This window comes from Tupaia chinensis, unplaced genomic scaffold (genome assembly GCF_000334495.1).
Source record: "Tupaia chinensis unplaced genomic scaffold, TupChi_1.0 Scaffold000528_1, whole genome shotgun sequence".
NCBI classification, from domain to species: Eukaryota; Metazoa; Chordata; class Mammalia; order Scandentia; family Tupaiidae; genus Tupaia; species Tupaia belangeri.
In genome coordinates this window covers 229,549-253,943 of record NW_006160041.1, presented here as the reverse complement: position 1 = coordinate 253,943, position 24,395 = coordinate 229,549, and the positions used below count along the sequence as shown (strand labels likewise).

At 45.9% G+C, this 24,395-nt stretch overlaps 1 protein-coding gene across 2 annotated transcripts in view; it reads right to left on the bottom strand.

Annotated features, from left to right (window-relative positions):
• Positions 1–20,548, bottom strand: part of FLVCR2 (FLVCR choline and putative heme transporter 2) — a 70,149-nt gene extending 49,601 nt beyond the window's left edge. Inside the window, exon 1 of one of the 2 annotated variants that reach the window (XM_014591069.2) lies at positions 19,448–20,548. In XM_014591069.2, coding sequence (XP_014446555.1) covers positions 19,448–20,149 — 702 coding nt within the window. In that variant the 5' untranslated portion in view covers positions 20,150–20,548. The remainder of the gene's footprint in view (positions 1–19,447) is intronic. The other variant, XM_006157038.3, reaches the window with a different exon arrangement.
• Between the last annotated feature and the right edge of the window lie 3,847 nt (positions 20,549–24,395).

The following is a 24,395-nucleotide window of genomic DNA, read 5'->3' as shown; positions in this document are numbered from 1 at the left end:
TGAGCTTTAGGAGTGCAGGGGACCTTCCCTTCCCCAATTGCTGCTTAATTGCCACTGTTCAGAATGTTGCTTGGCACAGAACAAATGTTGTATAAGTAAAGGCTGTAGTGAACTGTCTCAAAAACAAGACAAAGATCCATATGATAGTCTAAGGAGATGAGAGCTTTTCTCATTTGTCTTTTGAGGAGATAAAGGGAAGGGATGGAATCCAAGTCAAGTAGGATTCAAAGTGAGAAGACTGGATGGCGAGAGGCCTGTGTGGGTTATCTGCAAGGCATCTCTTGGATGGGGTACCCTAACAAAGGCCATGGGTTCTTTGGGATATCTGAGAATACAGGACCAGCATACCAAGGACAGATAATGGAGTTCCCTACATCCTAGGAGACATAAAGGATGAACTTGCAGAAGAGAAAGTGAAACATCTTCATACAAGCTTTAATATCTTCGATATGGTCCCCCCCCCCCATCAAACCCCACTTATTACCATTGATCACTGTCATTTGCTAACTGTGAAGGGCTAGGAAAATCTTGGTAAGATCAAGACGCAGGACTTTAGGAGAAAACTCCCACCCAGGTTCTAACTTCTTGAGGGTGGAGACTACTCCTACTTCTATAGGCTGTGAGATTTTTCTTAGAATCAACAGGAACCAGAATGCCACAAAGAACTCCCAGAGTTGCAGAATGGCTCAGCTCAAAAGGATCAAATCAGCAGTTACTACTTCCTCTCTTTACTAATGAGTGGGATGCTCAGGAACCCAGAGGTTCTTGGAGAGGCTTCTATAGCCAGAATGACCAGAACTTACTCAGAACAAGGGGGGTAATAAAAGCCAAAGTGCTGAGCCTTCTAAATGGAGGGTGTGGCCCCTAATCTAAGGTTGCACTTCACCAGATAGCTAGGAAATGATGTGTGTACAGGGAAGCCTTTTTATTCTCTTGGCCAAGGAGAAAGTCCAGAGTCATTTTCCTTTTTTTTTTTTTTTTATTTTATTTTGCTAGAGTGCACGTGCACTCACCAAAGAGAGACAGGCACGTGCATTCAACAGAGAGAAATGGAGGAAGAGAAAGCACCCCCAAGGAAAGGACCAAACCTCAATCCCTTCTTCTTCATCTCTCCCTGCTTTCAGGACTTTGGGCACACATACACAAATGTCCAGTGTGTTTCTCAAACTGCCAGGTCCAGGATTTGAACCACTTGGTAGGCCATGTGGGATCCAGCTAGCTTAATCACCTTAACCACCAAGGCCATGGAGTCAGTCTGAGTCTCTTCCTTTTAAAAGATCTAGAAAAGGCACTTAAAAAATCAACATTTGCACAATAAATATTTCACCATTTTCAAGGCACCCATACACACAACATGTTACCTGAGCCTCAAAACAACCCAGTGAGGTCATAGCAGAGTACCCAATGTCCAGATAAGGCAGCAGAACCCCCAAAGGACTACAATGTCTTCTCTACGTCATAGCCGAGTTTCAGCAACTTGAAGTCACAAGTCAACATCAGGACTCTGATGTCCCACTCCCAGCCCCGCTCTCTTTCAAGGAACCATGCTGAATCTCAGTAAGGTACCGAGTAGCAGCACAGTCCAGGACGACATGGTCGGAGGCTCAAGCAGATCCAGGATCTGGTGGGGTAACTTGCAACTGAGGAATATAGTGTCCTGTGAGCTGCCTGGGGTGTGTCTGGGTCATTATAAGTCAGATAACATACTTCCTTGGCACGCTTATCAAAGTTCTTTCTGGACAGTGAGTCAGAAGGTGGCCTAGTGAGAGGAGAGGATGGAAGAGCCTCTTTGGTCCAAAGACAGTCATCCAGCCAGTGATCTGGACCTGAGAACACAACTTCCTTTCCTCTCAACAACAGCCATGACAGCACCAAACATTAGCAAGGACTGTCCCTAGTCCACGAAGAAACAAGGCGTTATTGAGATGTCTTTCAAGACCACATATCAAGCCAGAAGCTGGGAATGTCTCTTAGGGACACACAGGATGCGTGAGGCTGTTGAGGGCTAGAGGAGAAGGAGGGGCTCCAGAGAACAAGAAACCCCAAGTCTTCCCAGGCCTTAACCACCACCCACTAAGGAGCTCAGACAGCCACAGAGTGGGAGCTTTACCATCCGTGGCTCTTCTCACTCCAAAGGCTTAAGAAAATAGGGAGGGGAGCATCGTCAAGGGGCTGACTTACATATAAAAGGTGAGAAAGACTAAGAGGGCTGAGTTAGGCTGCATCCTTCTCCCATCCTCCTGAGCCACAGCTGGCAAGTTATTAAACGGTAATAACAAAGATGTGCTAGAATCTTCCTCCCACAGTAAGAAGATGATGCCCAAAAGCCTTCAGTGAAGCAATAGACACTGGTGGTGAAAAGAATGCTAAGTACAAAGCCAGAACCCCTGAATCACAAAGTTGCATCATCTATCTCTCCATATAAATGTTGTTCAGTCCCACCTGTGCGCCAGCCATGGCCTCTTCAGGCCTGTGTCTCAGGGCCCCGGTGCTGGTGGAAGCTACCAAGAAGCATGATGATACTGGCCCCAACCTAGCTCACTCACTAGCAGAGAGAGTGGACAGGCAGGTCTGCTTAAGTTCCCAACTCATGACACCAGGAAGAAGGTTATGTCAAACAAAACTCCAGAGAGAACCAGAGATGCCCTGAATGAAAAGAGTTGCTGAAATCTAGACACTAGCAAGAATGTTGTAGGGTCAGCTCCATGGAGCAGCAGTGATGCGCTGCTCAAAAGAAGCTGGATTCTGGGCCACCAGGTGGTATGGTAGATAAGGGGGCTGGATCATACATGGGCAGCTATGCAGTTCAAGTCCCAGACCCAGGAGCTTAAAGATCATGCTTGGTATATGTATATGTGTGCATGCTCAAAATCCCAAGAGGAGAATGGAGAAGGGATTATAGCTTGGCCACCTCCCCTGGGGGGTGATTATTCACTTTCCTTCTCTCTCTGTCTCTGATGAGCACATGCACTGTCCAGTAAATTTTAAAAAAAATTTTTAAAAGAAAAAGCTAGGGAACTAGCAGTTAGCGTAATGGCTATGTCACTGGATTCCCACGTAGTAGACCGCGGTTCGCATCCTGGACCCGGTGGCTTAAAACTCACGCCGGGCGCATGTGCGTGCATGCCCAAGATCCCGAGAGGAGAATGGAGAAGGGATTGTGGCGTGACCATCCCCTTTGGGGGGTGATTTCTTGCTTTCTGTCTCTATGTCTCTATCTGTCTGTCTGGCAAGCGCACGCGCCCTATAGTGAAAACCTCTCCAAAAAAAAAAAAAGAAAGAAAAAGAAAAAGAAACTAGATCCCACAAAGTGACTGAGATGTGAATCCTTGGCCCAGTCAAAGTGAAACACACAGGACACATGAGTGCCCAAGATCTGACAGAAAGGGGACTGTGTTGTGAACAGACTCTGTGAAGGTGCTCCCCTCTCTTTCTCGCTCTTTCTCTCAGTGTATACATTCTCCCATGAAAAAAGAAGAAAACATGTTGCAGAGCATGAGTTTGCTGGAGAGGGAGAAGATAGATGTGGATTCAGCAAATACAGGACTTATCTGGTTCTAGGACCTTTCACATATATACTGCGTCATTTAACTTGCATGGCAACCCCGAGAAGCTGATATTGTTATTATAGATAATGAAGCTGACGACCGAAGATGATCCTGGAAGCTTCAGACACAGCTGCCGGCAGAGCTGCGTCAAGCTTCTATGGCTTCAGGAGTTCTAACTTCAGTGGGCATCAGAATCCCTGAAGGAGAATCCCAACACAGATTCCTGGGTCCCACTCCAGAGAAGCGAATGCCTTGGGCTTGAACTGGTGCCCAGGAATTTGCATTTTTTCATGAACACCAGGTAGTCTAGTGCTGGATATCCATGAGTCACTCTATAGGAAGGCTTGCTCTCCACAGCCTAAGGAAGGGAACCGAGAGACAATTCTCAGCTGCTGTTTTCGACCATGTGTTCTAGGCAGGGATGGTGGGAGAGTCTAGTTCCTCAGCAGAAAAGGAATGGTTCCCTGAGTGTGCTCAGCGGGGTGGCTCCACCAATGACACATCCAGCACCAAACAGGAAGTCCAGGACAAAAATCTAAAGAGGACTGGGTTGCTCAAGGGGCAGCCACTACCCTGAAAAACAGTCCAAGGGAATGGGCCCTGCTTTAGCCCGCATGACTCATGGCTGCTCACTTCCTACATGTTTAAAGTAGAAAGTAGATGGGAACAGCAAACAGCCTTGTGCACACCTAGCTGCCCCTACAGTCACCAAAGAAGACCCAGCTGTGCCAACCCAGTCATTCTGGGCAGTAACCAGGAATTTCCAGGGGGGAGAAGTGTCGAAAAGGAGGATAAGCAGGCCTCCGCCTCACACTAGCTTCTGGCCCCTCCCTCCTGGAGCCAGCACGGACTGTCCAATCAAAAGTGATGTCTCCTGGAACTGAAATGGGTTGGGTTTACCTTCTCTCTAGAGAGGAGTCAGATGGGAACCAAAGCAAACTCTGCTCCCATCATGAGGCTCAGTGACACGCTTCTAATCTCGAAAAGATGGTAGGCAAGTGGGATTCCACCTCATCTATTTCCCCTTCCTTAAACACAGAGAGTGATGGTGCTGCCACTATCTGCCAACTGGCTGGTGCGAGGTCATAGAGAAAACTAGGGAGAAAGGGGGGCTGCGAGGCTGAGCTCACGTTTCCACGCAGCATAAAGAAGGAAAGATGCCTGTAATCAGGTCAGAAAGCAGAGTCTGTGTGGGCCACCGAAGCCTGCAAGGAGCCCTCCTGTTCTGAATGGCTTACTCAAAAAAAGGCCCTTAAAAAAAAAAAAAAAGAAGGGGACCAGCAGTTAGCGTAATGGCTATGTCGCTGGACTCCCATGTAGTCGACTGCGGTTTGCGTCCCGGACCGGGTGGCTTAAAACTCACGCCGGGCGCGTGTGCGTGCATGCCCAAGATCCCGAGAGGAGAATGGAGGAGAAGGGATTGCAGCGTGGCCATCCCCCCTGGGGGGTGATTTCTCGCTTTCTGTCTCTATGTCTCTCTCTGTCTGTCTGGCGAGCGCACGTGCCCTATAGCAAAAACCTCTCCAAAAAAAAAAGGCCCTTAGTTCTGCAGAATGGAAGGAAGGAAGATGTTCCATCAGATAAAGTTTGCTAATGGTGCTACATTAAGTCAGGAGGCAGAGAAAACACCAGTTTCCACCTTAACTCTGTGATTCTTTATTATCCCTGCGGGGTCTTCAACCTTCACCCTGCAATTCACATGAGCTTTTTTTTTTTTAAAGTTTATTTATTTTTTCCATATGAGGGGGGCATGGGAGAAAACCCCCAACACAGTCTTGATAGCCACAATCCACCCCTAGCCTCAACCAGCCCCAGATCACAGGCATGCAAGTATCTGGCGAGGTTTCCAATTGTGACCCCCAAACCCTCCCACATGGGCCAGCCTCACAGAGTATCGTGTTTTACCACTGTGCTACCACTCGGCCCCCATGTGGGCTGTTTGATGTGGGGGGAGCCGAAGTCAAGGGAAGGATATCCTGTTAAGTGCATTGCTGGACAAAGATCAAGAACCAGGCAGTGGAAAACAGCTGTGGACACCTGATAAGCCTGGAAGCCCCCCTTCCTTCAGCAGTATAGGTTTGTGAGATTAAAGTCTGATGAGCAGGTGGGGGGGGGTTGACCCAACATCTATGTCACCCTAGAGCCCCAAGTCTTCATCATAGACAATGGCTCTCCTCACCACACTCTGGGAAAATAACAGCATCTCCCAGCACTTGCACTGCATTTAGTTTCAATAGCTCTCAGGAGAGACAAGTCCCTAACAGGATACTGCCTGGAAACTTCCTGGAATGGCCCACCCTCCCCTCTGCATCCAAATCCTGGTCACGTACATTATTAAGAATCATCTCAACCTTCACCTCTTCAGGGAAGCTGGGCTGCTTGCACATGCTGGGGCAATGTCCTCCCTCGTCCCATGACCACTGACCACCAGTGCACATATAGCCTTTAGCCTGCCACGTGGTAATACTAAGAGAAGTTTGGAACTAGCAGATGGCATAGCGATTACATCACTCAACTCCCACATGGTGGACTGTGGCTGAGTTACGGATCCGGCAGCCTCAAACTCACGTCAGGCATGTGTACCTGAGTGCCCAAGATCCTGGGAGGAGAATGAAAGAAATGGGATTGTGGCGTGGCTGCCCCCCACCAGAGGGTGATTTCTCACTTTCTGTCTCTCTGTTACTCTCTGTCTTCTGGTGAACACGTGCACCCTATAGTCTCTCAAAAAAAAAAAAAAAAAAAAAAAATTACTAAGAGAGGTTTAAGTATTGACCTCTCCTTCTGGATTGGTAATCCCCAAAAGACAGAAGCAATTATCTTTATGGAGAACATCTGTTCTTCAATGAGCATTTCTTATCTGATAAACTCTGCCAGATAAATGCTCTCCACACGTTCTCTTATTTAATCCTCACTCCTACCTTTGGCAGTAGCCAGTATTACCTCCCATCGACCAAAGAAGACACAATTTAGGAAAGTTACGGGACTTGTCAAAGGGTACACAGACCCAAAGACAGTATTCTCAGTCACCTGGCTCTGTGGCACAATTCCAGGCACAGAGTAAATACTTGATAGCTTTTTTTTCACAGGAGGAAGATTGAGTCAAGTCAAAGTTGGTCTTTGTCTTCCATTTCTGGCCCTGTGCTCCACAGATCCTTGGTATTTCCTGATAGGAGTGTCTTTATTTCTAAAGCGCTCCAAAATACCTAAATTTATGTTAATGAGGTGACTTACGCTGTGATCCCTAGATAGCCTCAGGATGGGGCTGATCATCAAAACCGAATGATTCCAGGGTGGGAATGTTAGCTCAACTCCACCCCTTTTCACCACCCCTGGAGGGGCCAGGGCTGGAGATTGAGCTGGACAAAAACTCCTGAACAATAAGCCTCAGAGCTTCCAGGCTGGTAGAACTTCTAGGCCTAGAGAGGGCATGGAAGCTTCATATCCAACTCTGCTTACCTCGCCCTATGCATCTCTCATTTGGTAGTTCCTTATAATATTCTTACAATAAACAACTAAATGTAAAATGTTTTCCTGTGAGTGCTGAGAGCTGTTGTAACAAATTATCCAACATGAGGAGAGGCTCCCAACTTAGAACTGGTTAGTGAGAAGAATGGGTGGCCTTCAGGACCTACAAAGACAGTCTAAAGTGGAGGCAGTTAGTGTCAGAACTGAACTGAACTGAAGGACAGCCAACTGGTGTCCAGAAAGTTGGAGAATCAGTTAGTGTGAGGAAAAAAAAAACTAAAACATACCATTAGTGGAATCATACAGCATTTGTCTTTTTTGTGATGGGCTTATTTCATTTAGCATAATGTCATCAAGGTTCATCTATGCTGTAGCTTGTATCAGAATAATATTCCATTGTATGAATATACCACATTTTGTTTATCTGTTCTTTGGAAAGACAGAGAGAGACAGAGAGACAGAAAGCGAGAAATCACGCCCCAGGGGACATGGCCATGCCACAATCCCTTCTTCTCCATTCTCCTCTCTGGATCTTGGGCACGCACACACACGCACCTGGCATGAGTTTAAGCCACCGGGTCCAGAACTCGAACTGCAGTGGACTACCTGGGAGTCCAGCGACATAGCCATTATGCCAACTGCTGGTCCCAGTTTTTTCATTTTTATGTAACCTAGTTTATCTATTTTTTTCTTTTGATATCTTTATTTTTAGTATTGTATCTAAGAACTCATTACCAAGTCCAATATCCAAGTTTTTCCCATGTTTTCTTCTAAGAGTTTTATAGCTTTAGCTTTTTTTAAAAAAGAGGTTTTTGCTATAGGGTGCGTGCGCTCGCCAGACAGAGAGAGAGAGAGAGACAGAGAGACAGAAAGCAAGAAATCACCCCCCAGGGGGGATGGCCACGCAGCAATCCCTTCTCCTCCATTCTCTTCTCTTTGGCACACACGCACACATGCCCGGTGTGAGTTTAAGCCACCGGGTCTGGGACACGAACTGCAGTTGACTACGTGGGAGTTCAGCGACATGTGCTATACACTAACTGCAGGCCCCTATAGCTTTAGCTTTTAAGTCTTTAATCCATTTTGAGGTAATTCCTCATTCTTTTTCAGGACAATGTCCAATTTTCCAAACAGTTTGTTGAAAAAACGGCCTTTTCTCCATTGAATGGTCTGGACACCCTCTTTGAAAATAATCTGACTATATATATGAGGGTTTATTTTTGGACTTCCTTTCCATTCCCTTGATCTATATGTCTGTCTTTATGGTGATCCCATACTGCCTTGATTACTGAAGCTCATGTCAAGTTGTTTTTGTTTTTTTTTTTAAGAGGTTTTTGCTATAGGGCGCATGCACTCACCAGACAGACAGAGACAGAGAGACAGAAAGCGAGAGATCACCCCCCAGAGGGGGATGGCCACGCTGCAATCCCTTCTCCTCCATTATTCTCTCAGGATCTTGGGCACGCACGCACACGCGCCCGGCGTGAGTTTAAGCCACCGGGTCCAGGACTTGAACCACAGTCAACTACGTGGGAGTCCAGTGACATAGCCATTACGCTAACTGCTGATTCCCGCTCGCGTCAAGTTTTGAAGTCAGAAAGTGTGAGACCTCTCAGACCAGCAGGTGGTATAATGGTTACATCACTGGACTCCCACATAGCTGACTGTGGTTTGAATCCTAGACATGTTAGCTTCAAACTCATGCTGGGCACATGTTTGTTCATGCCCAAAATCCCAAGAGATTGGAGAGAAGGGATTGTGACATGGCCATCCCCCCTGGGGGGTGATTTCTCGCTTTCTGTCTCTCTGTCTCTCTCTCTCTCTCTGTCTGGCGAGCGCACGCGCCCTACAGTGAAAATCTCTCCCCCCCCCAAAAAAAAAGAAAGAAAGAGTTAGAGGTCTCACAGCTTTCTTTCTTTTTTCTTTTCTTTCTTTTTTTTTGGGGGGGGGAGAGATTTTCACTGTAGGGCGCGTGCGCTCGCCAGACAGACAGAGAGAGACATAGAGACAGAAAGCGAGAAATCACCCCCCAGGGGGGATGGCCATGTCACAATCCCTAATTTCTTGCTTTCTGTCTCTCTGTCTCTCTCTCTCTCTCTGTCTGGCGAGCGCACGCGCCCTACAGTGAAAATCTCTCCCCCCCCCAAAAAAAAAGAAAGAAAAGAAAAAAGAAAGAAAGCTGTGAGACCTCTAACTCTTTCTTTCTTTTTTCTTTTTCTTTTCAAGATTGTTGGGCTATTCAGAGTCTCTTGAACTTCCATATAAATTTTAGGATAGAATTTTCTATTTATGTGAAAAATATCAGTGGGAATTTGACAGGGATTGCATGAATTTTTTTTTTTTAAGATTTCAATTTGGTATTTTAATTTCTTTTGAATACAAATTACTTTTTGCAAGCTAGGAACTGAATCCTAAGGCAATCAGGTCCTTCAGGGAACAAGGCTAAGTCCTGCAGTCCTAAGCGGAAAGACCCCATCATATGAGGTGCTGGCAACAAGGCTCCAAGGTCTTACATAATAACCACTTCTTTACATTGGTCAAAAAGGGCAGTCTTTAAAGGTATGACCTACAGAGCATCTTCATCTACAAAGGACAGAATGACCCGAACCATATGCTGGCCAGTGAACCAGAACAGAGCTAGCTAAGGGTTGGTAAACAGATAAAGTGTTTACATTTTGAAAGCTTGCTCTTCTGCAGTTTTAAAAATTATTGGTTGCTGTCAATAAGAAAGCAAGTAAAAAATATTATAGATGGACCCACGCAGATATTCGATTTTACCAGGGTCTTCCACTACAACATGAAAAGGATTGCATGAAATTTTGTAGATCACTTTGAGTAGTATTGACATCTTAACATTATTAAGTCTTCTAATCCATGAACATAGGATATCTTTCCATTTACTTATATCTTTTAAAAAATTCTTTCAGAAGTGTTTTGTAGTTTCCAGTATGCAAGACTTTCACATCCTTAGTTTATTCCTAGGGGTTTCTCTTTTTTTTTTTTTTTTTTTTTTTTTGTGGGGCAGGGGGCACTATTGTAAATGAAATTATTTTCCAAATTTTCTTTTTGGATTGCTCTTTCTTACTGTATGGAAATACAATTGAGTTAAACCAGGTTACAATGTTGCAAATTCAATCTGCTCTGCTTTCTCCACCTTGCAGAAGAGAACTTGAAACTGCAAAGCAGAGCATGGGGGAAGAGGTGGGCAAGGGTGAATTAAACAAACATGAAATTTCCTATCTTTTGAATGTGGCTTTTTCTTGATTAGGTTAGATATGCCTGGGATATTTCCAGAACTCCTATAAAGAAGTTATTTTGAAGAAGTTGTATAATTCCTAATTGTTTACATAATGTTTTAATGGAAGAATGGTGATCTAGAGCTTCCTAGTTCATACCATCTTGGTGGCCTCACTCTCCATTGACTAAGTCTTATTCCCTGAATGATATATTCTTATGGAGATAGTTATGGAGCTAGACTGGCCACAGCAGGAAGTCAGGCTGGGGAGGAGTAGGGAAGGAGGAGGGTACAGGTTTTTGTTGGGGGTCATAAAAAAGTTTGGGGTACAAACAAAAGTATCAGTTACACAACCTTGCAAATGTACTGCATGGTACACTTATGAATAGTTAAAATGAGAAATATTATGTTATGCATCACTTTTAACCATAGCTAAAAACAGATTCCTAAAGTGAAGACTTAGGCTTGATTGCCTAGAATTATCCAGCACCTATAAGAAGTCCTGACAAGACAACAAAGCCAAGCCAGATGTTGGGCCAAACCATTCTCAGCCTCCTCTAGTACACCGGGTTGAGTCTCGAAGAAATAAAGGATTAGGAGCATATGCAGTGGTTTTACCTCTCTGTCTGTCAGGGCTTCACATCCCCACCACAAGAATTTTGAGTATATTTTCTGCACCTTAACACGATCAGAATTATGAGTCCCACTGCCAAGTCCAGCCTCCCCCTTGGTCTGAAGGATGAGTGGCCTACAGTCCCAGTGCTTTCACCTGGACTCTGGACTCAGCATACAGCAAACTCGTAATACATAAACAAGCCCTGACAAGAACATGGTTTCACACATGACAGTCCCTTCCCATGTGTGCGATCCTCTCCAGGTATTTCAAAGAATACCTGATCAGCAGCCTCACCTAGGGACCAGTTGAAACTGCAGCACCCTGAGCCTCTCCCCTGTGACTGAGGTGAAGGACGTCCATGTGGGGGCCCAGGCATCTGTACTTCCACCTAGTCCCAGGGGTGAGACAAAGCATCAGCCACTTTTGGGGAGTACTGGACTAGTTTCCTCCTCTGAATTGCTGGCCTCAGAGTGTGTGTCTATCCACCCACATCCTTGGTGAGGGTTTTCTAAGGAAGGAGAGAGCAGAAGTGGAATTCAGTTCCATGTTTTCCCCCAGTCTCCAACTGGCAATTTTATCTGATCCACAGTTTTTAAGACACAGAATATATTTCTATTTTAAAATAACAATTTGTGAATTAATTATCAGCATTTACAAAACAGCTGTCACGTGGCAGATACAAAGCAAGTATATGAATCCACTTAAGTATATGAGGTATCTAGAAGAGGCAAATGTATAGGGACAGAACGTGGAGTTACCAGGACCTGGAGGGAGAGGGAAGGGAGGTATTATTGTTTAATGGGTGCAGTGTTTTTGTCGGGGATGATGAAAACTTTTAGATATAAATAGTGATGACTATTATACAATATTGTGACTATATAGAATGCCATTGAGTTGTATACTTATGAATGGTTAAAATGATAAATATTATGTCATATATTATTTTTTGGTATAATTACAAAAGTAGATTTCACATTAAAATCTGTATTTCTGGATTTAGCCCATAGTACAGTAGTTAGAGGAGCCAGATGTCACAGGACCAACCATGTGGTTCAAATCACAGTTCCAGAAGCTAGAAAAACACACCAGGCACATGTACACGTATGACCCAAATCCAGTAGGATGGAGAAGTGAAGAAGGAGTTGCAGTGTGACTCCATTCCAATGGGAGGTGGGGTGCTTTCTTCCTCTCTCTGTCTGTCTCTCACAATTTTTAAAAATCTGAATTTCTAGTTTCTCTTTTAAAAAAGATCTGTGAGACCAGCAGACGGTGTAAAAGTTATGTTGCTGGACTCTCATGTGGTCAACCATGGTTTGAGTCCCAGACCCGGTGGCTTAAAACTCAGGCCAGGCACATGTGCGTGCATGTCCAAGATCCCAGGAGGAGAAGGGACTGCGGCGTGGCTATCTCCCCTGAGGGGTGATTTCTCGCTTTCTGTCTCTCTGGCAAGCGAATGTGCCCTATAGCAACAAAACAAAACAAAACAAAACAAAACAAAAAGATTCTCTAAAAAGAAAAAAAAAACAAATAAATAAGATCTAACAACACTGAGTCATGCTTTATACATTGATGATTAGTGGGAGCTGAAGCAGCTGGGATGTGTGGTCTCCCACCAGCTGGGACCCCAGCACACTCCAGTATCTCTTCTACTAAGCCCACCTCACTCTTTCATATGCCAAGTGGTCCCTATGAGCATTGGCCAGGGTGGTCCTGAGCCTACTCCATCTCATTTTGGTCACCACTAGCCTTATTCCGCTTTCCCATTCCTGTTTTCCAATGCATGATGGAAGGTCAGAGAGTGTTCAGTCATGCAGGCCAAAACTTTGTGTGATGTAACAATGACAATCACAAGTGAACAAGAGAGAGAGTTTGCCTTTACCCACCCCCACCACTCACTCAGACCTTGAAAGGCCTCTGACATTAGAGATCCAGAATGATAAACCTGAACTTTAACACGCTCAAGTGGCCACAATTTTAGAACAAGACCAGGCCGAACACCCACTTTATGACTCTGATTCTCAAAGGAACCTCAGAAATCTCAGCCTCTCTAGCTCCAGTTCAGCCTCAGTAGCACAGTAGATGCCAAACTGCAGCGCTGGAAGCTACATGGCCAACCAGGGGTTCTGATCCTGAGTGATTCGAAAACACGCCAGATACATACATGACCAAGCTCCTGACGATCTAGAGGGCTAGGGAGAGGGGAATAAGATGTGACAAGACCCCATCGAGGGTGCCTCACCCCTCCAGCATGCATGAACATTCTCTCATGAATAAAATATAAATAGATAAATAACAACAGAAAAGAAACTCTCAGCCTCTCTGGGTGACATCATATGATCAACTAGTCCAGCAAACACAACCTCCTCAAGGCTGGGGTCACCTTCCTGGAGTCCATCTTCATCTGTTAGAAACGGATTTCCACTGCTGAAATACCATGATCGTTCTAGACTTATGTCTCCAACCGTTTAAAAAGCAGAGCCTATCACTTTTGGAAAATGTGGTCACTCTATAAATATATACAGTTTCCAAAGACTTAGTAATAAAAAGAACGTAAAATAGCATATTAGTAATTTTAGTATACTGAAATATTTATATAATATTTTGGGTTAAAATATGTTACTAGGCCTAGCCTCTGTGGTGTCTTAGGTAACATAATGAACTGTGGTGCTAGAAACCACGGGGCTTACAGCAGGTTCAGATCCCTGGCCTACCTGATCTTGAGCTGGAGGGCTAGAAAGGAACTGTGGCAATGACAAGACCCTGCCAAGCGTTGTTCTCTCTCTTTCTGCTGTGCACATACATGCTCTTATCATTAATTTAACTACATATATAAATAAAACACTAATGTCACCAGTTCTTTTTTTTTTACACTTAGATTTTTTAAAGAATTATTTATTTTATCTTTATTTATTCTTCTTTTTCAATTTGACCAGAGAGAAACAGAGAGAAAACAGGCTGCCACGTTCGGGACTCGAACTGCAGTCAGCCATGTGGGAGTCTAGTACTTTAACCACCATGCCAACTGTCGGCCCCTACTTACAGTTTGAATGTAGCTACGTGAAAATTTAGTTACATATGTGTCTAGCATTTGTGGTTTGCATTAAATTTCTTTTTTTTTAAATAAATTTTAATTTTCTTGGATACAATTAGCCCTTTTGTTTGTTTGTTTTTTGCTTTTTGTATTTTTCACCAGAAAGACATAGAGAGACAGAGAGACAGAAAGCAAGAAATTACCCCCTGGGGGGATGGCCACACTACAATCCCTTCTCCTCCATTCTTCTCTTGGGATCTTGGGCATGCACGCACATGTGCCCAGAGTGAATTTAAGCCACAGGGTCTGGGACTCAAACCACGGTCGACTACATGGGAGTCCAGCGACATAACCATTACACAACAGCTGATCCCCTTGCATTAAATTTGTACTGGATAATGCTATTTTAGATAGCTAGCTATGGCTTCTACAAAACTGGTTCTATAAGGTCATTGTATTTTCTGAAAGCAAATGTATTCTCTCCTACTCTGCTGGGTGGCACTGTGCTATGAGCTGCCCAAAGATTCCCCCTCTGTGCTGCAGGAGCCTCATCTAGGGTCGGGCTGACCTTGGCCATCTCTTGCAGCACTCTTGCCATCAATTCCATTCCATGCCACATGCTATATAAGCTTTCTTCCCACCCTTGTACAACTGCAATGTGTGCATGTCATTCAAAACCCCACACAGATCATTTTTCCTTGAAACAATGCTCTAAGTGTTCCTAAAAAATGTCAGGCTGTTACCACCTGGGAACAACTGGTCAGGGCATACCAAGAGAAGGAAGAGCCTTGGGCATAGTGTGAAGGCTCGCCTTCTCCCTCTCACCCCAGCTCAGGATTTACTAGTTTCTTCTCAGAAGTTCTAGCTGCACCTTCTTGCCTATGTGGAGTCACAGTTACAGGAAGCAGAACAGCCCCCTAGCAGGAACTTCCAAACAGAAGGCAAATGCTAAGCCCTCAGACTCTGTCATTACCAGGGAGCTACCCCTGAGCCATAACGGGCAAAATTAGAATCTTAGAGTCTGGGCTTTTTAAAAATAAATAAATAAATAAAATAAAAAGCATGCTTTATCCACAGGAGGACTTGATATTGGCCTACTGACATAGGTTTCGAAGGAGCTGGGTTCTAATTTGCCTTCTACCGCACAGTAGCTTTAAGACCTTGGATAAGGTTGTTCAATTTATTATCTACACCTCAGTTCCCCCACCTACAGCAGGTTCCATCTACCTTACAGAGTTGCTGAAAGGATTGTGTTTTTCTGTTGTCGTTTTTAAAGATTTATTTATTTTTAATTTTACTTATTATCATTATTCTTCGATTTTGACCAGAGAGAGAGACAGACAGAGAGAAAGGGAAAATGAGAAAGCAAGCCATCAAGTTCAGGACTTGAACCCCGTTTGGCCATGTGGGAGTCTAGAGTTTCAACCACCATGCCACCTGCCAGCCCCAGGATTCTGTTTTTTTCAGTTTGTCTGTTTTTCTTTTTCAAACTTTTTTTTTTCAATTGCCAGAGGGCACGTGAACTTGGAGACAGAGAGAAAGTAGTCCCCCAAACAGGAGCATAGTTATGCTGCCATCCCTTCTCCTCCATTTTTCCTTCTGAGTGGGATTTCAGATGTACATGCACACACACACCCAGAGTGTTTTCTCAGGGGCTGGATTTAAACCATGGTTGATCACGTGGAATCTGGCTCCCTTAACTACTGCACTATAGGGCTGGCCTAGATTAAGTTAAAGGATGGATAACATGTGCCTTGGGAACCAGCAGTTAGCGTAATGGCTATGTCGCTGGATTCCCACGTGGTCGACCGCGGTTTGCGTCCCGGACCCGGTGGCTTAGAACTCACGCCGGGTGCGTGTGTGTGCGTGCCCAAGATCCCAAGAGGAGAATGGAGGAGAAGGGATTGTGATGTGACCATCCCTCCTGGGGGGCGATTTCTCGCTTTCTGTCTCTATGTCTCTGTCTGTCTGGCGAGCGCACGCGCCCTATAGTGAAAAAACTTCTCAAAAAAAACAAAAAACAAACAAACAAAAAAAACCATGTGCCTTGCACACAGTAGGTATTTAATAAATACAAGATTTCTTTCCCTCCTTCACTCTTTCCCCTACAGATTAGGCAAAGAAAATATTCAAAATGGAGAACTGAAAATAAATCCCCTATACTATGACCTGTTTTCTCTCTCTCTCTTTTTTTTTTATCGAGAATTTTTTGTTATAGGTGCATGCACTTGCCAGAGAGACAGAGACAGAAAGTGAGAAATCACCACTGACCTCCCCCACCAGGGGAGATGGCCACATGGCCACATCGTAATCTCTTCTCCATTCACCTCTCAGGATTTTGGGCGAGCATGCACACACACACACACACACACACACACACACACACGCACGCACCCTGTATGTTTCAAGCTGCCAGGTCTGAGACCCAAAACGTGGTCAGTCACGTGGGAGTCCAGTGTCTTAACCACAACATTGCTGGCACCTGTTTTTTTCTTTGTTTGTTTGTTTTGCTTTGTTTAATCTGAATCTTGGTACCTGGTACAATTTTAAAACCTGGTACAAACCTAGGAAGGCAGGCATTATTTTGGCAGCCAAAGCACAGAGTGTAGCAAGGGTAGGTGCAAGCCAGTGCTGCTGAACGCACACTATGAATGCAGTACTAGATTTAGAGCCAGCAAAGACTCCTGTGTGGAGTATGCATGAAGCCTTAGAGGGAGAGGTCAGAATTACCAGGTACAGAGATTGCAGTGATCTGCACGGTCAGGGTCAGAGCGAAGTTTACAGGCCAAGAAGAATCATTCTGCAGAACAACCGAAGTCTGTTTAGACAGCTTTGTAGAGTCTTTTCTCTAAGCAACAAAGCTCCAAATACTCTGTTAATATTTCTTCTCCACTTAGCCATTCTTTACTCAGGGAAAAAAGGTTAAAATACACACACAGAAACAAACATAGACATCTCAACCTGAGGAGGCATAAACAATTCCATTTTTCTTAATGTTTAACTCAGCACAGAGGGTTAAGCCTAAATGATAAAACTAAATAAATGGCCTGACCATGCAAATATATCCTGTTGAAATGGTAAAATTCTTAGCATTTCCTGACCTTGGCAGTGAGAGAAGGTGGGGGTGGGGAATAATAGCTATTCCTACTAAATGTTACAGATCTACTTAGTATTAAGTTCCCTCAAAACTGTGTGAGTGAGGGGAACCAGCAGTTAGCGTAATGGCTATGTTGCTGGACTCCCACGTAGTCGACCACGGTTTGTGTCCCGGACCCGGTGGCTTAAAACTCACGCCGGGCGCGTGTGCGTGTGTGCCCAAGATCCTGAGAGGAGAATGGAGGAGAAGGGATTGCTGCGGCGTGACCATCTACCCTGGGGGGTGATTTCTCGCTTTCTGTCTCTATGTCTCTGTCTGTCGGGGAAGCGCACGCGCCCTACAGTGAAAAATCTCTCAAAAAAACCCCCAAAAAACAAACAAACAAACAAACAAAAAAACACTGTGTGAGTGAGAATGTGAAAAACCTATTCACCTGTGTTTTATGGTTAACGAAAAAAGTGTTAGAATCTCTGATCTGTCTTGCCAGGACAACTGCGGGCTTCTAGTTAGCAGTCCTGCCCTTCCTGAACAGTGGGTTTGGCCTAGTCTGACTCCTATTACCCTATTGATAGGGAGATTCCACCCCCACATAATGGTTGAAAGTGCCCACCCTTCACCCCCTAGCTCTCTTCTCCCACAAAGGAAAAATGCATGGAGCCAGACGGGGTCACAGTGGTAAAACACAAATGCTCTATCTATGAGGCTGACCTACCTGGGAAGGTCCCAGGTTTGTGTCTAGGGACCTCCCTGAGCACCTATGTACCCACGATCCGGGCTGGTTGAGGCTGGAGGTACATTGCAGTGCTAAGATCCTGTTGCGGATACTGTCTTGTCACATCTCTCACTCATGGAATAAATAAATGAAAGAAAACTTGGGAAAAAAAGGGAAAAGTCCAGTATGCTAAGCCCTGTATGGCTATAACAGGTGATAGTAAAATCCAGCCTATCACTTTAAAGGACAGCAGAGCTGATAAGTGTCATTCTCAATACCTATTTTTAACTTGTCCTGAACAAAAGATCTATCTTGTTCCAACTCCAGGCCTCAAATCAATTCAATCTTCAAAACAGTCAAACCCATAGATAAAAACGATGTGAGGGTTTCTATGTGGCTTGTTTGCAGGCTAAAGGTGGCCTCTCTGTTTGCTTTCATTGATTGCTTATGTGATTACCCAAGTAACAGAAGTCACTGGCACAGGAAAATTTAGCTCAAGCTACTTTCCTGGTACTGAAGAGGAAATTAATAGAAATTTGCCTTTAGAGAAATTTGAGGAAGTTGCTATCCCAAATAAAAAATTTCCAAGTGAAAGATTACGTTTTCTAAATGAAATCTACCTGCTGGTAGAAGAAAACAGGCCTAGGAGAACTAAGGGTTACTGATCATCTACTAAATATGCAACCACATTTACCATGTGCTTGGACAGAAGTGGGACCCGAAGGTGTTGGTCCTGCTAAAGAAACAGCCCAGAATGATTGGCTTCAAATATTTGGAGAAGGCGGTCAGATTCATAATATGCCAACCTTCTGGATCATAACCATTTTGAGATGCAAATAATCAGGGATCCAAAATGATGAAAACAGCAAGGATTAAGATATGAACTACTGGGCCCAGCAGGTGGCATGGTAGTTAAGGTGCTGGATTCCCACATGGCCAACCGTGGTTCAATTCCCAGACCTGGTGACTTGCTTTCTCACTTTCACGTTCTCTCTGGTCAAATTGAATAATAGTAATAATAAATAAAATTAAATAAATAATTCTTTAAAAAAATAAAAAAGAAACAAGCTACTTATACCCCAAGAGCCTTCTAGGACTTGGGAATTCAGAGCAACATCTCCACTCCATCCTGTCGGACTTGGCTCTAAACCCCAGGGAGGGAGTTGGCACAAAGCATTGTTCCCACTGTCCTGGCTTCAGCTGTCTGTAAAAGAAGGTAAGAACTGTGCCAAACACCACCAGGCACGGCTCTGCAATCCTACGCAGTCCAGGAGACACAGCACTCTAGGATGGGAAGGTGGTTATCTGCCTGAAACACCTGCCAAATTCTGACGATACCAGCATCTTCAGATGCCCACGGTCTGCTGTCAGAGAAAGAACGGCATTCTGCTGTCAGAGAAAGAACAGCATTCCTGAAGACCCAGGTCTAAGTCGTGGAATGACGCCAGAGTTCAGAAATGCCACCAACAAAGCATGCTTTCTGCTGGGGGGGAGGGGGGAGGAGAAACTGTGGATGAAAGGAAAGGTCCCCTCCTTTTGTTTCCCACTTCTCTTACAGTGTCACCCAGTCACAATCACCCAGTCATACTGTCAGTCACACCCAGCCACAAAGCCACCCAGAGTCACAAACACTGTTGAAGAGTCACCACATCACAGCCTCCCACACAGGTACAATCCAACACAGCCAGCCCCACCATGAGAAGAGACCCACTCCTCCCAACGTCCACAAACTTCTCTACCCACCTGATTGCCAAAGACAGCCACGGAGCAGGCTGTTGAGACCTCATTAGCCCCGAACCAGACAGACGCGATGCGGGAGGGCATGCCCAAGATGAAGACCTGGGCCACGGAACAGATGACCTGGCCCAGCACGGTGACCGGGAAGAGGTGTGGCCGCAGGCTGCCCAGCTTCACCCAGGCCCCTATGCAGTTGAGCGCAGAGCCGGCGAGGGCGATGGTGCGCAGGCCGAATTTCTCCAGCAGCCAGGCCACTGGCAGGAGCAGAGGGATGTAGGTCAGCATGTAGCACATGGACAGCCAGTCGATGGCAAAGGCACTGACCCCGTAGAAGTGCATGAAGATGTTATTGATGGAGCTATACTGGATCCACTGAAAGGCGTTGCACATGGAGTAGCAGCTGAATACCAGGACTACAGCCCAACGGCGCCTGCTCACCTTGATCACGCTGAGGTCCTCAGGGCCAGAGCCACTAGGCTGAGCCAAGCCGCCAGGTTGGGCCAAGGCACTGGGGTGGGCCGAACTGCTGGGGTGGGCCGAGACGCTGGGGTGGACGGAGACGCTGGGGTGGGCCGAGACGCTGGGGTGGATGGAGACGCTGGGATGGGCCGAGATGCTAGGCTGGGTCGGGACGCTGAGGTCAGCTTGGAGTGCGGACTCCGGGGATGGGGTGTTATTGCCCTCCTGGCTGGGACCTTCATTCACCATGACCACAGCCTCCCCTGGAGCTCTGGACAGGTGCTGAGGACTGCAGCGGTCTTAACAGACAGTGGCCTTGGCTGGTCCCCTAGAGGGGATGGGACATTTGCCACCACCTACCACAGAAGAAACAGATCCGAGACAACGTAAAGGCGCCAGTGGGGCTCCCGCGCTCACCCCAAGCTCCTGCGCCCACTTTTTCTTGTGACTCTCTGTCGCCACTCGCGGAGCTCGCTGCCCCCAGGTCGGCCGCAGACGCTTCAGACCGCTCCTGGTCCCTCCTGCCTCGGGTCCCCTCAAGGCGTTTTCGTCCTGGAAAATGTTCTCAGCCACCTCGCCGGCTAAGTTCACTCCCCAGCCGGCCTGGGGCCTCGCCCCCTCGGGCGCACGTGACCGCCCCGCCCCCGTCCTTCGCCACAGCTTGCGGGGTGCATTCCTCCCCCACGCTCCGGGCGCCATGGAAACCGCCCGGTTAACCCCCAACCCCTGCAATATCCCTCAAATTCATGTATCTCCACTCCCAGCGGACCCAGCAAGAAGATCCTTTCCACCCTTTCGAGAGAATCCTTTCCCAAACAGTCTCCTCCGGCGGGTCCGCATCTGCGCGCGCTCGCTGATTGCTGGGCGCCCCCAAAGTGCCCTGGAGAATGCGAGGACGATTCTCAACTTTCTCTCTCTTGGCTGGGCTCCCAACCCCTTGCTGAACTTCTGGAGTAAAGAGAGGCTTGTAGATTTCCTGGTCTGGTGCGCTCCCGGGTTAAAGGGTAGTTGTTAAAAAAAAAAGAAAGAAAAAAAAAAGAACAATAAACCTCTCTCTGCTCCCTGCTTTTCGCTGCGGCCGTGGTCCTAACTGGGATAGCTCCGACTTGAACAAGTTAAGTAAGGCTTATAATATAATTTCCTGATAGATCCCGGGCTGTCTCCGAGGCGAGGACTCGACAGGACAGGGGGCCGGGGAGAAGTTCGAAGAAGCTCGCGTGGCCCCGTGCCCGCGGTGCTGGCTCTGGGCGTAGTTTTGAAAGTGGCCTTTGCACCAAGTAGCCCCAGGCTGCCACCTGCCGGTCCCAGCCCATTCCAAAGGCTGGACTGAAGTACAGAAGTACAGGTTCTCTCTGATCCATTTCTAACCTGGTGGTGGTGAAGGGGGGGTTTACCAAGGTGTCCAAATTTCCCTCGGTTCAGATGCTGGCTCAGCTAACCGTGTAACTATAGATCAAGGTGCTGCAGCTCTCTGTACCTTGGTCTCCTCATCGGTTAAACAGGAATAATGAAAGAAGACCTACCTCACAGCGTTTTGAGACTTGAATGAGGTAACACAGGGAAGCATGTGGAAAATTCCAGGCAGAAAGTAAGCATCCATGAGTGTTGGCTATCCTAACAAAAAGCCAACATTTGTTGTGCAATGCTAAATGTTAAGGCATTATCTTATTTAAGCATCACAAGAATTCTGTGACCTTGTTACTATTGTGTGCCTGCATTTTATAGATAAGAACACCAAGGCTCATGAAAGTGAAGTCATTGCTTACTTCACATCCCAGCTGGCCTGAAGAGCCCTGGTTCTCATTCAGGTTTGTCATCATTCAAGCTCTAGCTTATGGACAGCGGCGTGGACACCACCTGGGAGCTCGTGAGAAGGGCAAACTCTCAGCCCACCTGCTCAAATAGAAGCTGCATTTTAACCAGTTCCCCAAGTGATCTATGTGCGCATTAAAATTTGAGGGCCACTGGGCGCCACTGCTTCCTCCCCTCTTTTTTCACTTTATAACCCCCCCCCCAAAAAAAAGAGAGTCATTTAAAGCTCTGGGGCAGTGGTGCTAATCCAGGTTGTACATTAGAATCACATGGAGGCAGGGAAAAGATGCTTAGTACTCTGGACATCTGAGCCACACCCCAAATCAGAACTCTGAGGACAGAAGGGGAATTTGCTTGTTTAACGGGCCCCTTAGCATGCTGCTAAGTTTGAGCACCCCTGAGGGGTGAGAATGACAAGTTCCAGGAGAGAGAATTAGAGGCAAGCTGTCACTCTGTTTCTACGCACCCACCCTTTGCATAGAAATCGTGGAGTCTTGGAATATAATGGAATATTCAAAGAGGGAATTCATACCCATCGAAGAATTTCTACACTAGTTAGTTATTCGTATTCTCAAAATTCTTCTAGTGTTGGGACCAGCAGTTAGCGTAATGGCTATGTCGCTGAACTCCCACGTAGTCAACCGCGGTTTGAGTCCTGGACCTGGAGGCTTAATCTCACGCTGGGCGCGTGTGCGTGTATGCCCAAGATCCCGAGAGGAGAATGGAGAAGGGATTGCGGCGTGGCCATCCCCCCGGAGGGGGGATTTCTCGCTTTCTGTCTCTCTGTCTCTCTCTGGCTTTCTGGCACACGCACACACCCTATAGCAAAAACCTCTCCAAAAAATAAAAATAAAATTATTCTAGTGTTTCCATCATTCTCCAGGGAGCCTAGGACCTCCGTTTTCTTGGAAGGCATGCTGAGATTTCTCAGTTTCTTTTCCCTAGGCCATCAAGGACTACTCCCAAAGCTTTTCAGAAGATACGGGATTCTTAACTTCATTTTAACAGATAAGGAAATTGGGGCCCAGAGAGCTGGGAATGAAGAGTTCCATGGCTAAATAGTATCAGAACAAGTAAACCATAAGACGGGTACTCCCAGACCAGCAGTTAGTGTAATGGCTATGTCGCTGGACCCCCATGTAGTCAACCGCAGTTCAAGTCCCAGACCCAGTGGCTTAAACTCACGCCGGGCATGTGTGCGTGCATGCCCAAGATCCTGAGAGGAGAATAGAGGAGAATGGAGGAGAAGGGATTACGGTGTGGCCATCCTCCCTGGGGGGTGATTTCTCGCTTTCTATCTCTCTGACTCTCTCTGTCTTTCTGGCGAATGCATGCACCCTATAGCAAAAATCTCTAAAAAAAAAGATAGGTACTCCCACCTTGCATACAACTTCTCTCATGAGCTCTTTTGCCATAGGGTGGGCGCCACCACGCCCTCTCATGAGCTCTTTTGGAACAGCACTTCGGTTTGGTGACAAATCCCAACTGAGATACAAGAGATATTTGGGGTGCTTTTGAGGTGGAGCATGTGGACCTATTGTGAGCTGGTTTGGATATATTCAGATTTGAAGTTCTTTTCTGCCATTATCAGCCTTGGGACCTTGGCTAAGGTACTTATCCTCTCTGTTCTTCAGTTTCTGAATCTATCACATAAGAATTAGAAATACCTGCCTTGTCAGGGTTGACGTGAGAGTTAAACAAGATAACATGTGAATTTTTTCAACAACAACAATAATAATAATTATGATATTCTAAATTATTGTCAATATCAGCTTATTTTAACCTTTAGAATAATACTTAATGCTAGTAAATTATTCTGCATTACAAAAAAAAAATGATATTCTGCCAGCCACCAAGGTAGTGCTGTTGATTGATTCTCACCAGGCGACATACAGCTACGTAAATATTGAGTAGATGTTACATAGAAATATTCTGCATTCATCCACTGAAAACACATTTATTGGGAAGCTTACTATGTACTACATTTGTATGTTCTAACTATAGGTGCCTACCTCCGGGCACACTTTGAAGGGGAAGGAAAAATGCATTTTAGGAATTGTTTCCTGAAAGGGGGCTCTGGTTCCGGATTCTGTTCTGTAGTCCCTGTCCCTGCTGAATCCCCAGGAATCCTGAGGGTACCTCCAGCCTGTAACTCTGGTTTTCTGGGAGCTCTGCAGAATGTAGCAAAGTCTGCCCCCTGCTGGAGACTAACAGCAACTCATGCAATTAGAGTTGAACTTGACAAAACCTTCACTCTCATTATTGATGTTTTCTGCCAACTAACCCCGTGCTGTAGACATGGGAGGTGCAGGGTTTGTTGCATGCACGAGAAGGCTAAATTTACAGTGGAATGAACCAGGGTGAGATTCTGGGTTATTCCCTGTTATAGAACAACACTAGGAATGCTACGCTTGTAGAACACCATGGATCTGTGAACTCAGAGTGAATGCACGTTCAAGGAATGTGGCCTTCTTGCTTGCAAACAGCAGGAGGCCATTAGATGGGTGTGTGATCTGACAAACGTGTGTTCCAAATTCCAAGGTGTTCTGTCCAGCCTCCGGCATCGTTTAGTCATAACCCCCTAATCGATATGGACACCAACTTGTTCCAGGAAATACCCTTATTTTTCTGATTCTCTAAAAAAGAACACTCTAAAAATAACTTTTCTTTCTCCTTTCCCTAA